This window comes from Rutilus rutilus (genome assembly GCF_951802725.1).
Source record: "Rutilus rutilus genome assembly, chromosome: 15".
In the NCBI taxonomy this organism is placed as follows: domain Eukaryota; kingdom Metazoa; phylum Chordata; class Actinopteri; order Cypriniformes; family Leuciscidae; genus Rutilus; species Rutilus rutilus.
In genome coordinates this window covers 20,450,085-20,467,613 of record NC_140220.1, presented here as the reverse complement: position 1 = coordinate 20,467,613, position 17,529 = coordinate 20,450,085, and the positions used below count along the sequence as shown (strand labels likewise).

General features: G+C 37.9%; 2 protein-coding genes across 5 annotated transcripts; both read right to left on the bottom strand.

Annotated features, from left to right (window-relative positions):
• Positions 1-5,629: 5,629 nt before the first annotated feature.
• On the bottom strand, positions 5,630-14,422 carry bpnt1 (bisphosphate nucleotidase 1). Of its 2 annotated transcripts, none has more exons than XM_084433127.1 (9): positions 14,306-14,418; positions 13,474-13,601; positions 12,066-12,170; positions 11,879-11,986; positions 10,764-10,812; positions 7,357-7,448; positions 7,063-7,260; positions 6,876-6,981; positions 5,630-6,787 (listed from the first exon to the last, which is right to left on the bottom strand). In XM_084433127.1, exons 2-9 carry the CDS (start codon positions 13,591-13,593, stop codon positions 6,636-6,638), a joined length of 930 nt encoding a protein of 309 aa, XP_084289253.1. In that variant the 5' UTR covers positions 13,594-13,601; positions 14,306-14,418; the 3' UTR covers positions 5,630-6,635. The 2 variants fall into 2 exon arrangements, with proteins under 2 accessions (XP_084289253.1, XP_084289252.1); XM_084433126.1 differs by having other exon boundaries at positions 6,471-6,787; positions 13,474-13,647; positions 14,306-14,422.
• Positions 14,423-15,759: 1,337 nt separating this feature from the next.
• On the bottom strand, positions 15,760-17,386 carry saysd1 (SAYSVFN motif domain containing 1). Of its 3 annotated transcripts, none has more exons than XM_084431362.1 (3): positions 17,366-17,386; positions 17,106-17,297; positions 15,760-16,245 (listed from the first exon to the last, which is right to left on the bottom strand). In XM_084431362.1, the coding sequence occupies exons 2-3, from the start codon at positions 17,286-17,288 to the stop codon at positions 15,934-15,936; spliced, it is 495 nt and encodes a 164-aa protein (XP_084287488.1). In that variant the 5' UTR covers positions 17,289-17,297; positions 17,366-17,386; the 3' UTR covers positions 15,760-15,933. The 3 variants fall into 3 exon arrangements, with proteins under 3 accessions (XP_084287488.1, XP_084287489.1, XP_084287487.1); XM_084431363.1 differs by having other exon boundaries at positions 17,371-17,386; XM_084431361.1 differs by having other exon boundaries at positions 17,106-17,386.
• Between the last annotated feature and the right edge of the window lie 143 nt (positions 17,387-17,529).

Genomic DNA, 17,529 nt, shown 5'->3' with positions numbered 1-17,529 from the left:
GCTTAAATGTTGGGGACCTGTAATGTTTTGGTCAACAACATAATGATGAGGGACTATTCCCTCATGATTTTCCCAAATTCCCATACGAAGTTGGTAAAACAAAGAATGTCATCACTAACGCCAAATACTGGATTTGAATATTTGTCAAACCATTTTTGCATACATTTCAACCTTATCCCTTGTGGGTCCTATGCATATTTTTACATTCCAAGGACCTGATCTGTTTTGAGTGGACATTGTTCTACTACTGTATATCTTCATTGAAACATTGAATGTAGGGGTCATACTGTCTTTCAAAGGTCTTCTTACTAAACAGTTTGAAGCAACTCAAGTTTTGCTGGAAGTGTCTCGCCTATTTCAAGATTCTTTGTCACTATAACAAGTACAGTGAAATTAGAGCAATCCTTACAGTGCAATCACATATGGCTAGTGCAAACTAATAGTCCAATTGAAATAAATATATATAGTCTAAGTAAAATGACCTAAACCTGTACAAAACAAGTTCGGTCAAGGTGGTAGTGTAAATTAAGCCAGTTATTCCTTGATGTCTAAAGTACAAAAGAGTATTGATTATTGCACAGTTGTCTCGCTGTATTCAGTTACACTTAAAAGTTGAGAATGGAAGAGAAGATACAGATTAAACGACTGTCTCTGACAATTACCTATAAACATTTGTAACGGACTGAATTTTGTTGGATAATAATCAGCGTAATCAGTGATATGTGTCTTTGCAAGGACAACTTGTGGATCTGATCTAAGCAGGGCAATGACTTTTCAAAAAATCTCTCTTGTCAACCTTCATTTTAAAAGGTTAACTCAGCAGAGAATTGAGTCGTTGGGGCTGATAACACTCACTCTGTAGGTTAGAGAGACAGCTACATCAGAGGCAGTATATAACTCGATTTTTAGGAAAAAGGCATGAAAGTCCACCCCTAAACTTAACCGTGAATGGAGCGGAAGCTGATTGTTTGAAAACATACAAATAAGATTATACGAATTTGGCACTAATAGGGGCTTTCGCACTGGATGAACCTTTTCATAGTTCCTAGAACTATTGGCGGATGTACCTGTTTTTTGGCGTGTTCGCACCGCAGGAACTAGGAAATATTTTAGTTCTAGGAAGTCCTTTTGGGGGAACTAATTTAGCTCCTTCAGAGTAGGGTAGGAACTACCAGTGACGTTAGTGTACGCTGATTGGCCAAATGCACAACACGAACGTGAAATACCAGCACCCGTCATTTAAAAAAAAAAAAAGCTGTGTAAACATAGCTTATAGCCTATATATTTTCTCCACGAACATGGAAAACAGTGATGGACCTCTTAACCTTTGCGCTGAAGAGAAAATCCAACGCAACTTTAAGGGGACCAAACGAAACATGATTATTTATGCTCAGCTCGCGACATTGGGCATCAACCACATGGCAAACGCTAATACTTTTTCATATACTGTCTACTTTCTTTGTATAACCGTATCTAATAACGTATTAGACAGGACTGTTAAACAGATTGTAAACTAATGAACACGGAGAATGCGATCGCTGTGTGCTCAGGCTCTGGTATTCTCAGCGCCATCAAAATAAATGTTGCTGCGCCATCAAAATAAGTTCCTACTGGCGGTGCGAATGCAACCAGGAAAGTATTCCTACGGGAACGTTTAGTTCTTGGGGAACCACCCTGGTGACTAGTTCCCATAATTAAGTTCCTAGATCTACCCGGTGCGAAAGCCCCTAATATGGCAAAATTGTTACGAACTGCCATGCAAGTGTGTTGGACAGGCCATGTGTATTACAATAGCTGTGTCCCAGTTCTGGGGCTATATCCTTCTAAGGCTACATTCCACGGCCGAATACGTCACATCGGGGCAACGGAGGCTGTCCCATTTCGAAGGCTCCTCAAAATTTGACCTTCGTTTCCTGGACCACGAAGGATACAACAATTTTTGAGAAAATGCCAGATAACACTTAACTTTGGGTTTCAACTGACTCGAATATCTAACCATACAAATAAATTAATTTAGAAAGACAATTAGAAAGACATCCCAAATGTGTACTGTTGGGGGTACTCCAGGACCAGGGTTGGGAACCACTGGGCTAGACCATCTCATTTAACAATGCTCGGTTCGACCTTCGCAGCCTTATAAGGATGCAGCCTCAGTATTGGGACACAGATGATGAATGGGGAAATTGGAATGCCCAATATGGTGACTATAGTAATCAGTGTTGGGGGTTACACATTACAAGTAACTTAAGTCATGTAATCAGATTACTTTTTTCCCCCAAGTAACTTGTAAAGTAACGCATTTTAAATTTGCAACAAAATATCTGAGTTACTTTTTTAAATGTGTAACACAAGTTACTTTGCTTTCCCATTTTATTGACTGACAGTTCTTACCTGTCCCAATGTTGAGAGAAATCATGAGTATTGTAGTTTTGGGATTGCCTGTTCTTTAGCAGGTCAGCATTGTCATGATGTCATTTTCCTGCAGCTCCAGAGTGATTTGTCACTTGACAATTTACATCTCAGTGATAGAAGTGAAAAACTGACCAATGCCAAATATTTATTTATTTAATTTTCATCACATACTTGCTTGGGTCCTACACAGCTACCTTTTGAGATAAATAGAAATGACTGGATGGATGACTCTCCTGGTATTACAGACCTCAGTTTAAATGCAGTCTCCCACATTCCCGTTTGCACAACCAACTGCATAAAATGTCTTCACAGATGGAAGGATTACAGAGGACAATTGGACTGCAGCTTTTCATTTGTCCTGGACATCCAGCCATCAAGCCATGTAAGGCTGTTATGTTTTTTTTTTTTTGTGCTAATGTTTTGCTCCATATATGTATGAATGTATATATGTCCCATATACCAGCAGTGTTGGGGAATAACTAACTAAAAGTAGCTATTAACTTAAGTACATTTTTCAGTGTTCAGTAGCTGTGTATAGCTTTTGTAACAAGCTTTCGAAAAGGTGGTAAAATAAATAGTCAAATGCTGCTATTTAGCACAATTCTACAAATCAGGTCTTATTTTATTAAATGTAAATGTGTTTATAAATATTGACTTTGATGCTGTGACCCTAACTAATATTGTTTCTGTGCCTGATAGTCTAATATTATAATACAAAAACAGTAATTTGACTGCAGTGATTTTAATTAACTTCATGCAACAATTTCATAGTAGTTTCCCCAATACTGTATGCAAGTTGTTCACATATTAATTACATGCACATTTTCTGTTTGTTTGGAAAAGTATATACATTTTTTGTATCAGCTGAGGCTGCATATTAAAAAGGTATTACACAAAAACATTAATCCTTTCATTCTTTTGATTCAAAAAGAACACCAAAAGATACTAGTTACTTTTTGTCCTAAAATAAAAATCAATTAGTTGTTTTTCTTATTTTATTTACATTCTGATAAATTACTGTTACTCTACACCGATACAAATTAATTACTGTTGCTGCGTTCTTACATTGTTCTTACCTTTGTCAGTTACAAAATGTGTAAAAGACGAATTCTGGAAAAAAAGGATTTGTACAAGATTTCAAATCTTCACTGTTTTCAATGGTTTCTCATTTAAATTTGCTGTACATTTTCATTTTATCCTGTATTCATGGAGAGAGATTTAAAATGTATACCTTGCTGTATTTTCAGGCTTTAGGTTTGTGATAAGAAACTTGCATATTTTGAGCACAATTAATATTACTGGTAACATATTTCAGTTTTTTTTATGTTAACTGGCACATAAAGTCTTCTGAAAGCATATTATTTTATGAAGATTGCAGCATTTATTATAAATTATTTATCCGTGCTTGAACCTTTATTTTTATTTATTTGTTTTTATTCATGTGCACTCATAATCTATAATTATTCAAATAACTTTCCCTCCCATTTGCAGCAACATCTCTTCTCTGATGATGTGTTTACTGGTGTGAGGGCGGGGCAACCTGTCACTCATATGACATCAACCAATAGCAAACCATCCTAATTTTTTGTTTAACTTGAATATACGTTTAGCTCCAGCCTTGATCACACTCGCCTGCCTGTAACTCTATAGATTCTGAAGATCTTGATTAGCTTCTTCAGGTGAGTTTGATCACGGTTGGAGCAAAACTCTGCAGGAAAGAGGAACTTTAGAGCCAGAATTGAGAACCCCTGCACTACACACTTGTAACCCATTTCATACACACATGGGTAACTTAAATTGCCCGACTAAGGCCGTAAGTCATATGCAAACTGTTAGGTGTCATATTACGTTTGCACTATTTATTTTGCAGTTAATTGTTGTAAATAGATAAAGCATCAATGCCAATTGAATGAACCCCATTTCATTCCTCTTCCACACCTATTATACCCAGGAGAGCCTCTGGAAAAGAGAACTTTTTGCTGAGTTATTCAATACATAAAGACAATAATGATTTGTATCTGTTTCTTTTCTTATTTCAAGGGTGATTAACATGACAGCAGCCTGTTTTTTTAAGGAGGTTGTGCAGTATCTTGACGTTGCAGGACTTAAAGGGATTAATCACAAAAATATGAAAATATACATCTTTTTACATCGTTTACTTGTTCTCATGTCCTTCCAAGCCTGTGTGACTTCCTTCCTAATGTGAAACACTGGAAGAGAAATTTGGAGTAATGTGCTGGCCCCTCTTCACATAATAAAAAAGAATGTGGAATTATAAAATAACTCATAGCAAGCCAAAAAATGACTCATGCAGTACATTTCAAGTCTTATAAAACAAGGAACACAGTGATCATTATTTTATTTTATGACAATCTTGTTCTCCACTGTCTGCATCTATCCAATTTAAACATGGCACTTTTAGTTGCAACATCTATGACGTCAGTAATTATCCCCGGACATGATGGAAAAATATGTGATGGGAGGAAAAAGCATATTTCAAAGGTTTTTAGCTCTCTCTCAGAAGTATTGCGTTCCCTCGAGCAACTTTGCGTTTGCTCTCAAAACAATCGTCTTCCTCCAAGTTTGCAAAAGCACTTTTTTTTTTTCCTCAAACTTTGGTTCCTTCGACCACAAGCTTTTTTGCGAGTGAACACGCATTTTCACGGAAGCACAAAGGTTTTGCGAGAAAACCTCTAATCTCTCTCTTTTTTTCTTTACCATCACCATGTCCCTTTAGGGTATCCATATTCTAAGTAAACCGTGACTTAAAATTGGATGTTACTTGCACAAATATGTGTGACTTTTGAGGACTTGGAATGTAGCGCCCAAGTCCAATTTTGTAGCTTCTTGAAACAGTTCTGATGACTTTTCTTTTGGCACTGGTTGTATTTTCATTCGCTTACATCATGTGGGGGAAAATGGCCAGTACATTCTTCAACATTTACTTGTGTTCTAGGAACGACATGAGGGGTCAGTAAACAATTTTTTTTAGTGAACTATGCCTTTAAGTCTCAATGTCTTGGAACTGCTGAACAGATGGCCTGCAAGCTGCCACTGGATCTGCTTATCAAATATAGGAAAAGTTTCGGACAGCATAGACCTCAGGTAAGCCTTTTTCATACTATGCATTAATAAAAATATGATTACCACTTTTTTTTTTTTTGGACATTTTAATAAAATATCTATCATTTAAAATAAAGATGATTTCTCATTCAACTTGTGGTCTTGTTTTTAATCACATTGGGTTTTAAATGCATGTAGCAAAAATGCAAATATAGATCCACCCAAGCAGCAGCTTCAATTTATACTACAATATAATAGACTAAAGCTGGAAAACAGGGGCACAGGGCATACATATTACATTCAAAATAACTGACAAAACTAAATATTCTCACTCAGTTACCCCTAGATGGATAAGCAATATTGCAACCAACATACATATGGTAGAACCAATTGCAACCTACATACATATACATAATCATTCCTAAATGAACATAGATGTAGAATACTGTTGGTACAACACAACCTTGTGTTAAGGTTGTACCTACTACTCAGTTTGCGTTAGCACACATTTCATTGTCATGTTTGTCTTAAAGCAACAAAGTAATGTTATTAGTGCACTTGTGTTGTGGGCCTGTTATTGTAATGTTTAGGTTATGGCTGGCGATGCAAAACTGTCAAAAAGATACAAGAAAAATACACACACCACATTTCAGAGTAGCAGGGTAGTTCAGACTTTCCTGATGCAACTTTTAATACAATTATTACAGAACTAATTTTAAATGCCTAACTTAGTACTGAAAACACTGATTTTAAGTATTACTATACTAAAGTTAACTAAATGCATCTACCAAAAATGCCATAAGATAATAATCAATTCTGTCAGACAAATGAATGTTTTAAGGCAAAACACGGAATTACACCCCAATTAAAAAAATTTAAAATGTAAAAGTTATGACCATAATTATATATATGCAATAGGACATGTATTTATAAATGTATATGTTGACAGTAATTTTGTTTTAAATTACCTACAAATTATATTACTACAAATAATAAAATGTTTTAAAATAAATTTATTTGGTCCCCTTATAAACGTGGTTGAAAACATGTGAATGTACTCATTAAATCTTAATAATCTTAAACAGTTAAATTTATGGCAAGGACATTTCACAGCTTTGAGGCACAAAAGTTTACAGTATGACTTAATATCATGTAATGGTTTAGTCAGAGGGGAGAGCCTGTAGGACAGCCTGTGGGACTCTGCTTATATAGTACTGATGATCCCGTAGAGTCGCCAGAACTCCAGCAGAATTCATGTGCTTCACATTGGCATCATATCTGAATGTATTACCATGGATGTCTGTCAGTTTGCCTGTATATGAAAACAACATAAAAAACGCTTAAATATACTTTATATTTACCTTAAATATCAAGCAAAACATGCAAACAATGACTATCACCTCCAACTGCATGCAGAATTGCCTCAGGCGCACATGTGTCCCACTTTTTACATCCTGGACTGGCAAACACATAAGCGGAGGCCTTTCCCTCCACTAGCTGAATAATCTACCAGGCCCAGAATGAAGACGTGATTAGTTCAATTTCAATGCCAATATTGACTCAGCCGAATCAAGGCTAGCGTCCCACCTTATTCCCAGCTCCTCCCACTCTGATGACATCATGAGGCTCCATGGCTTGAACTGTGTCGGTCACAAGTTTATTGCTATGGGACCGCGTGGTCGTGATGATTCTTTTACCATCTGGGACTTCCTGGAGTTGAAACCCAAATGCGCCCAAACCCAGAACTCCCCATAAAGTTCTGCCCAAAGAAGCACCAGCCCCAATCTGAGTGAACAGAGAGAACAAAAAAAAAACTGGTTAACCAATCCAAGCCTTTACCAAATGTAGTGTAGCATGTGTGACCCCATCAACCGGTTGGACCTGGTAGTTGTAGAAGGGCTGATTGATGACTCCAGCAATGGCTGTCCCTCTATAAGCAATCCCTATTAGCACTGTTACATGATCCAAAAGCCCTGCAATGAAACAGAAAGGTACTTATTAGTCAAGCCCAACAATGAAAATATTTTTTAACCCCTCTATGCTCTTTTATATGTCCTCCTTTTTATAACGGTATGAGTAAGACAGAGTTGTGGTGCAGCAATTTTGAGCATCAACGCCCCCGATATACTATAGCAAAATCGAAGAACAAACTGTTGATATGTCAATTTGAACAAAAGCAGGCCAAAACGTTCCAGGAATGTTCACATCTGGCTGGTAAACATTACAGCGATTACAGAACAGGTAGGTGTGGCTTTGAGGCTCTGCTTACTTTGACATGGAAATGTACTACAGTTAATTTCTTCTTTTGGGTTCATTGAGGTCAAGCATCCGTGAGTAAAAACATAAACACACCGGAGAGCTACTTTATGGTAGAAATTCAACATCTAATTCAAACTGAAATAAGCACCGGTGTAGCTTTTTACTTTACGGTGTATCTTTCTTTTTATCTTATTTTTTTTCACGTGTATCACTGTAAAGTTGCTGGTTTAAAGTAATCTGTTGTGTGAAGTCATATATGAACGTGGTGTGACTTTACAGGAGAGCCGAACTGCTGGTGAAAACATATCAACATCCCTATGATCAGAAGCTTTCTTAACTTCTGTTTTCTCACTGCTTCCATTTTTGTTGTGTGTTTACTTTGTTATTGAAAGGAAAGCGAGCAGCACATATTTACAGCATCGGGATGTTTGCTAACAATATACTGCTGCTCATATATTTCAAATGTCTTTATACCAATAAGCGAAGAACTAAAAAAATTACTTTGCTGTGAGTATATCGGTGTCTTTAGTGCTCATGCCAGTAATGCAGGTTTGAGTCCCTAACCCTTTCCCCAATATTTACCTCAAAATTTCCTGTCTTTTCTTTGTGTGCCTGATAAGGTACTTTTCCAATAAAGTGGTGGTAACTTCCAACTAAAATGGGATGCATGGACAAGATTTAACAGGTTCACTGGATAACTTAAAGGTATAGCGGAGGATTTTCCAGAATTTTTGAAAAGAACCGCCCTCTCCACTTTTAGAAAAAATGCACATGCGCAACACTCTACCTGCTCCCGAGAGGGAACGCCTATTAAACGTGTGCACGAGAGAGCATGCACAAGCTAATCATAACTTACATTAACTTTTACTAGCAGTGATTTTAAATGGATTTCTCCAAATAGCAAGCCAAATTTTACCTGTCAAGTAGAAACTTCGCGACTGAGGCATCAGTGGGAAGCCCAACCTATGTTTTGAGCGCACGCCATCGTGTGAATCGTGTGCACGAGCACGTACGACGGCCTTACGTAAACATATCACCAGAATGATTGACACTTAGGAGGACCAATAGTCTTGATGATCCACCCGGAAAAAGAAAATCCTCCGCTATACCTTTAATGTAAAAACCATTTTTCAGTTGCAATTCTTTTTTTAAATCAACGTACGGTTAGGGGCTCTGTGGGGCTGCACTGGCTTCTGTATGTAAACTGGGTTGTACAAAACCCTTGCAGCTACAACAGAGACAGGAGAACAAAGACAGAGAGAGAAAGAGGGGAAAAGAGAGAGCAGATCACTATGTGACAGCATCAGGTGTGTTGGACATATGGAGGTCAAGTGGCGGTAGAGTTAGACAAAAAATCAGAGAGAGAAGAGAACGGAGGGATAGTGCTGTTGCAGAGGGCAAGCTCGCAACACTAGGTCCCTAACTAGGCGCAACATGAACGTAAAGTCATATTTCTGTCCTCACTGAAAATGAAATTCCAAAGCCAATCAAATGGTAACAGGGGTTTAGTACAGGTATATACTGTAGATCTGGATTTTGAAAAAAAGATTCTGATGTGGATGGGACAAACTCAAGAGGAGCAAAACTCCTGGAGAGCCACAGCCCTGCAGAGTTTGGTTCAAACCTGCATCTGAGATCGCATACTCTCTTGAGTAGGTACTTATTTTGAATAAGTAATTACTTCATGCCTGCTAAAAAAGTATGTTCTATATAGTATGAGTGTGTGTGTAGTATGAATGTAATGCGGACATACTACATTCGCCACGTTGGCATTATCATGTGACCTTCCAGTGTCACTTCACTGTCATTCATGAATCTTCTCCCGTGGCCTCATGGGACAGTTAAGTGTCCATCATATGCACACTTCAGAATCTCGCCGGAAGTAGATCATCCGGGTACTTTTTGCCTACTCTTTGATGAGTACTTTGAATTTGGACATCTTTTGTCACGTACTGTTTTTTGCCTACTATATAGTAGGGAAGTATATGATTTCAGATGGGCCTGAAGGACTTGATTAGCTGGATCATATGCTTTTAATTAAGGTTGAAGCTGAACTCTGCAGGGCTCTGGCGCTCCAGGAACTGAGTTTTGCACCCCTGGACAACTGGTGTGACACGGAAAAAAGGCGCAGTCATATTGGCAATATTTCGAGAAAAATTTGCGGGCAAAAAAGGTCCATTTTCAACAGTCTAGCACTGTATGAAGTACTGCTCACACAGAAGTCACTTTCAAACCAAGCAACTTTCTGTTGGTCAGTGTTTGTGTGACCAACTTGAACAAGAACAAAATCTTTGTAGAAAACTTTTTCGCCCTCACACAAAACTCCCAAGCATGCAATTTCTTTTTAAAACTACTGGATTTCATCTGCAAAATTGTATAGAGCAATGGTAAATGTGACTCCCTATTTACACCTGGTATCGACATCCACCTTGAGTGATTCGATCAGCCGAGGGCATTTACATCTGATCTTAACATCAATCTCCCACTAATAAATACTTGTAGTTGGATTTTGGCTGGGTGGCAAGCGAGTAAGCCATTCTTCACTGTTGTCAGAGAAGTACACTTTGCTTGTCCGTATTTCGCTCTGTTTCGCAGACGGACATGTCCATCCGTGTTCACCATCAATGGAGGATAATTTAAAGGCTTGTGCTCTTAACTGTGTGCTAGACAGTGTGGAACGTAGACAGTCAATGGCTATGTTTACATGGAAATCTTTTGCTTTAATCGGGAACAATGATGTGAGGACTGATGGGACGTTGTTCTGCTCCACTTCATAGACAATGAGTGGAAGGAGAATTTTAGAATAACAAGACATTAATTTATTACACTTTCTTTCTACAAATTCTACCTGCAAATGTGGTTTGTATAATCGATTACAAAATGCAGATCACTTGTGATCACTTCACCCCAAACAGATGTTAATTCCAGGTGCTTTATTGCACAATGTTGGTTACAGTCACAGCTGAAAAAGACCGAAACTCAAATGGAAGTGGGAGTTGAGTAATGCTGAAAGCTGTTTATCTGCTCACCTTCTGTATATTCTTTAGTGCCATCAAGAGGGTCCACCCACACAACCAGCTGAAAAATAAAGATGAAACCTTAGTCAAATACCATGTTGAGTTACTTTTATGTTCCTACTCTTTTAAAACTCTTTCAGAATAAGTTCATTTAAAAATGGTATATTCTATATTTAACCGGTCCTACTCGACCCGCTCAGGGGTGCGTTTCCCAAAAGCACTGTTAGCAAACTATGGTCACAAGTTCCGTCGTTATCAGCATAGTTCAACGAGTCGGTGTTTCCCGAAAACATAGTTCCAACGAACATTCGCAAGCAGCATCGCAAATTTGTGTGGTTGGAACGACAGCTCTCGACCTAAGGTTAGAAGCAGAGTTTCTTGTTTGCATGACATGTGGACTCAATAAATCCTTATCTTGAGCCAAATAAGCAAGCTGACATTCAGTACAATCTATATCTTTTATTTAGAATACATACAAATGTCATTTACGTCTTTTAGTTTGTCAAGAGATTTAAAGCGTCGTTTTTGAAGAGTGCGCATGTGCTCTAGTAAGAACAAGCCTATGATTGAATCTGTAAATAAAGCAAAATAACTGAGAAAAATGAGAAATAGTCCTCAGATGCCATGTCCGTAATTTATAGCAAAACATCTAACATTAATTTGATCTCAAACAGATTCATTAAAAGAAGTTATTACTCCAACACCTGCGTGACATCATTAACCAACGTGGTTGAATGACCAATTTGCGACAATTCGGTTTTGGGAAACAGTCGTGACTAGCTAGTTGATTTCTTCGACAATGCATCGTACTATAGTAGTTAAGCAGTGAGTTACATCGTTGTACAGGAAACTAACCCCTGAGCGGGATTCGAAATGTAAAAAGCACCAAATGTAACGGTCCTACTTGACCCTTTCCGAGTGGCATTCGAATCAGCGTCTCCGGCATGGGAGGCGGGTGCGCTAACAAGGACGCTAAAGACCGCAGCCGCTAGCGTCGATCGCTAGCGCGCCTCTTGAGGCCAGGGGAGTGAGGTTTACACGCACAGCTCTTACTGGCTTGCCTCCGTTACATACAATTATTATGTTTTATGCATTGTGGCCACATTCTGGTTCCTCTTCCTCTTTACCTCTTCCTCCTTCAGGCTGGCATACTGATTGGGACAGGATTTTTGTAGGATTAGGCTGCTGTGCCCGTTCTCTATCAGGTCTTCCTCAACAGACTCATCTGGTAATTCCTACACAAATAAAAGCAGTTTAGAAAGCTGTTTGGAGCCAAAACAGGCTGAGCATCTTCATATTACGAGACCTACACACCTCCTCCCCGATGATAGTGACTTTAGGGAAGCTTTTCAACAGGGATGCACATATACTCTTCTGAGCAAGCCTGTCAGCCAGTGTCTGTAGATCATCAGCTCCTGTCTATGCCAAAAGAAAAGGTTACGAAAATACGTCATAAGCATATATGTCAAAACGAGCAAATCATTTCACAATCCAGAGTTAGTTCATCAGCCGTTCTCTTTTCAAGTCTTGGCTCTAGGGCTTCCCCCCTAATAGTCCACCAAACGTTAAGGCCTCGATATACTTCAAGGTGAAATCGAAGAACGAACTGATGTGACATCATTTCAAACAAAATCAGGCAGTTTGGAGTTTGTTTTTGAAGTTAGAAACAGCTTGCCAAAGCGAACTTTCCAGAAAAACTTTCCAACCATTGGTCCGTGGCGATTACATACTAGGTATGTGTGTGTGGTTTCCACTTCAAAGCTAAAGTGCTATATAAATAAAATTGACTTGACTTTACTAGAGTGCCGAATTGCAGAACTCGTGCAAACATATCCACGTTGCCATGATCAGATGCTTTTCTTACACTTTATTCAAATGCTTGCCGTTTTTTCAATTCTGTTGTGTTTATTTTGTTATGGAGAGGAAAGCGTGCAGCACATATTTACTCATCTAACCATTGCTCTCAGATGTGTGGGTGGCTTTGGATGTTCACTAACGATATATCGCTGCTCATGTAATTCAAACTTGGTTTTACCCCTAAACTAAGAATGGTAAAGAACTTTACCGTGAGTATATTGGGGCATTTAGTCGATGAGAAGAGGCTTAATTGGTCAGTGGGTCACAGAAAAAACAAACTCCACAGGAAGTGGCGAAGTTACGCAGTCCAAACGGACAGATCGTTAACACGTCTGGTCCATGTGGAAATTATGCCAGGCAGGAAATTCAAATGTTCACCTATCATTCATCAACCTCAAGTATGGCTTATCATAACATGTAAGTTTAACTTAACGCTTAAATTAACGAATACTAGTCGAATAGCAAAATCTCTGGTCAGGGGCAGCCCTGTTCCTGGATCAGTACCCTTGTTAAACAAATCAGATTTTAGTGTCTGATTTGGGGTTAAAGGGATAGTTCAACCAAATATGAAAATGATGTCATCATTTACTCGCCCTTATGTTGTTCCAAACCTGTATGAGTTTCTTTCTTCTGTTGAACACAAAAGAAGATATTTTGAAGAATGTTGGTAATCAAGACAGTTGATGGTAGCCATTGGCTTCCATAGTATATTTTTCCCACTATGCAAGTCAATGGCTACCGTCAACTGTCTGGTTACCAACATTCTTCAAAATATCTTCTTCAACTAAATTCATCAACTTGTCATCTCAAATAGGAAATGTATTTGGATCAACACTTCTTGGTCACATGCCACTACTTGCCGTACCTTTTCAACAATACCGAGCTCTCCACTTTGAAGCACTTTACGGACAATAGTTCCAGCCTTTTCCGCCACGGCATAGGCTGAAGCCACCAACCGCATCAGCACTGCAGGACTGCTCGCCATGACACTAGCTGAAACAGAAAGCACACCTTGCTGCAGTTCAAAAAGACACACCTCCTGCAAACAACCAGGGTAAAAGTCAGAAGACAATGGAAGTATTGCAATGTCATGATTATCTGATCATTACGAGAGGAATGGGATTCTAGCTAATCAATACAATGCAACAGATGGAGCTGAACTAAGTTTTTATCAAAGTTAATGCTAGATTTGTTCTTATAATGCACATCATGACTGTTTTAAACAGTTGTGATTCAAATTGAGGTATAGGCAAGTAAAATAACATTTTGAGGAAATTGAAGTTTGAGAATAGACCTAGACCTGTTTTGTCTCAGTACCAGAGTCAGCACATGCCCCTTGACAACAATACTTCACGAACTGTATAGATAGTTAATGAGTAATTATGAAAAAAGGCACTGGGTGAAGATCCCTGCTAAAGTTCCTGAACAATCTGCATGGAAGACACTATAAGGCACTGTTGTCCAAATCATTAACACTCGTGCCTGAAACTCAAACTCATACTTGTTACCACTCACGACATTTATAAAACATATAGGCTAAGTCAATCATGTTAGCTATAATCGTTTGAACTTGTTCTCAACATTTATTCAGCATGCATTCCTGGGCGATATGCTACTTGCGTACAAAGCTGCGGTGCAGACTGTTATTTAACAATAATTGTGTATTTTGATGACTTATTCTATAACTGTGGTCTTACTTTAATCGCAGTCCGTGCCCAGAGTTCAGGAAAGATCAGCGGTTGACAGCACACACAGATTCCTATCGGACACAGCACTGAAGGACAGGAAGGCATCATTATGTACATCGTAGTGTTTTGTAGTTCTCGTCTTGTAGTGTCTTAGTGCCCGTTGTGTTGCTTTCTTTTTAAAGCAATAGTTCACCCAAATTTCTATCATTCTATAAAGTCATACGGGTTTTAAGTGAGGGTTTGTAAATGATGATTCATGAAATCAAAATAGACAAATTCCTGTTTTTATGGAATACTGCAGTATTTATTGTGATTTATCAGGGCACATTATGATTTATTTTTATTTTTTATTCATGTGCTCTTGTAATCTAAATAAAATAACTTCCCATCCCGATGGACAAAATAAAATTCTGCCCAAAATATTTTCTTGTACAAGAAGCCGTTCCATGTTTGACATGAATAGATCACAATAAGGACTCAAATATATCACAACTTCCGTTTCATGCTGACTTTAATTCGCACACCTAAAAACCTTCCCAAAATCACAAATTTGTTTTTATGAATTATGATGTTGGTGAGGGAAAGAATGTTGATATGGTTTTCCTATGTCAATTTCAACAAGTCATTGCATTTATAGAAGTATAATTATAATATACAGTGCCTAAAACTAACTTTTTGGTACACCTGCCAACGGCCGGTGACTTAAGAAAATTTACCGGCCATACATATTTTCTAAGAAACTATTTTTGCAAAAATAGGCAATGAAAATTCACAATTCTCTATTCCAATTTCTATACCACAGCTAAAACTACTAGCATAACTAATATAAATTTACCAAAAGTTATTCAGTCAAGAGCAGTGAGTGATTTTTCTTTTTCCTAACACAGACACAGCAGCAGAAATATTAGGTTGCTGTCACTTTAAGACTAATGCATAGAGCCAATATACTGATAGTGTACTGATGCTGTGTGTGTGTGTATGTATGTGTGTGCGTATATATATATATATATATATATATATATATATACATAGTAACATATGGCAAAAGAATAAATCAAACTTTGTATGTAGCCTACTTTATTTTCCATAAGATACATTTAACTTAAACCATAAACCATAACCATGCTCCCTAAAAGTGTGTACAGTAAGGCCTCATTGTTATTTTAGTGTAGTAGGCTGTAGTAGCAGTAGGCTAATAGTGTTTTCTGATAAAATACTGAACTTAATTAAGTTAAAGAGCACTAAATACATCTGAATCTGAGAGATTTTATTCTAGTGCAGTTCTATATGCATTCATCAAAAAGTTATACCACTCAGTAGGCTAATACATTTCAGCTCCAGATATTAAATTAGTTTGGACAACAGAACCTATAGCTGAGTGTTAACTTAAAAATATGTGACCTGTTCTCATTTGCTAGATGTATGATTGGATTAAACTGTAAGAAGTATTATGTATATCTATATTAATGAAATAATGCTTTTTATTTAGGTAAATACGAGTAAACCATTAAAGAACTGAGATACATTAATATAATGCAAATAAGTTTCCCAAGTCCACATTTAGACAATCTTCCTTGTGGTCCAGACAGTTGGCTGCAAAGTTTGCATGACTTTTAAACATGTTCATGTATTGGCCATCAAGAATTGATTACCATGAATCCCATCTCTCCTTCCAGCTGTTCGGCTGTTAAAGTCCCCAGAATGGGTTGACAATCAGGGTTAAACACAGAGTATGCGCTCATTTCTCCAGGTTGTCTGGCTTTTGGGCTTCGAAGGCCCTCATAGAGCCAGTAGAATAATGATATGAGAAAAAATGGTAGGCCGAACTCAAGTTCTGAAAAAAGCCCCAACAGCACAAGCCACAGCAGCACTTTAAACAGGGTCAGATGGGTAAGAACCAGACGCTGAAGCCAACAACCGGATGTAGTATTCAGAAGATCACTTTGATCCTGAAATAACAGGAAAATATTACATTTAGTTGGACAAAAATGACATTTTCAGTTTTATATGGAAACTTTATTCCTCCTCGGAGTAAGACATTAAAGGTAGAGGCTAGCAATAGAAAGCTAGCTTTGAGAGCATAAGACAGCAGTCTTATGACAGCAGTTTGTCTGGATAGCCTCACAAAACACGCTGATAATGTCTGTGCAAGCAGCGCGGAGGTTTGGAAATACAGGTTGACAGACAGGTAGGATATCCTATCATTGCATTCAGACCAAATGCAATGACTGAATAAACTTTTTTTTGGTCCTGACTTCCACAGAAGATATATGTAAAAAATATATATATATATATTTTTTTTTTATTATATATTTAGACTTATATTATTGATTGCTATTAGGATGTGAAGAGAGTTTCAACCAGTACAACAAAAAGGGTTTATGAAAAACATTACCTATAAAAAGGTCGTTTTGACATTTATCTCACAATTCTTTTTTAAGCTACTCTGACTTTAATTCTCGCAACTTCCAGTTTAGAACCCGCAATCCTAACTTGTTTTTTCTCAAAATTGTGAAATATTTACACAAAATTAAGAAAATGGGCAATAAACTCGCGTATAAAACTACAAAGTAATTGCGATTTTCTTTTTCGCAATTCTGGCCTTTTGTCCTCAGAACTGTAATATCAACTTGCAATTGACAGTTATAAAGTCAGAACTGGGAGATATAACATCAAAATTGCGATAAAAAAAGTCAGAATTGTGAGGTAAAAGGTCGTCATTACCCTTTTTTATTTGATTTTATTCCGTAGTTTTATTTATCACTGTGTTACTGTGCATGGTTTTTACAGCAGTAAGTTGCGACCAGACCTGTTTGTGTGGACTCTGAAGGCAGGTTTTGGGCTTCAGGAACTCTGTTGTGTCAGGAGACACTGCCGGAGACTCGTCGCTTGTTTTTGCTTTCATTTCACTCTGGATCTCACGAACAGCAGGATTCTCAGCTTCAGTCTGGGCTTTCTTTCGGGCTCTGAATTCAGCCAGCTTGCGTTCCATATTTCATACCTGAAATGTTATAAGAGTCAAAATGTATGTGGTCATTAAATAAAAATACGTGTCAGTATATTAGCTACCAGACTTCCGTAGAATCCGTATTGATTTTGCACCGGTCGACAAACGTTGCTGTGTCAAATGACTGTTTGTTGACTATGACACTAAAGATGTGTTTCCTGTAGGGGCGCTTAGTGGCCCAAAAAGCGAATCCTTCATTTAACCGCATTCAACCGTTTTTTGTCTC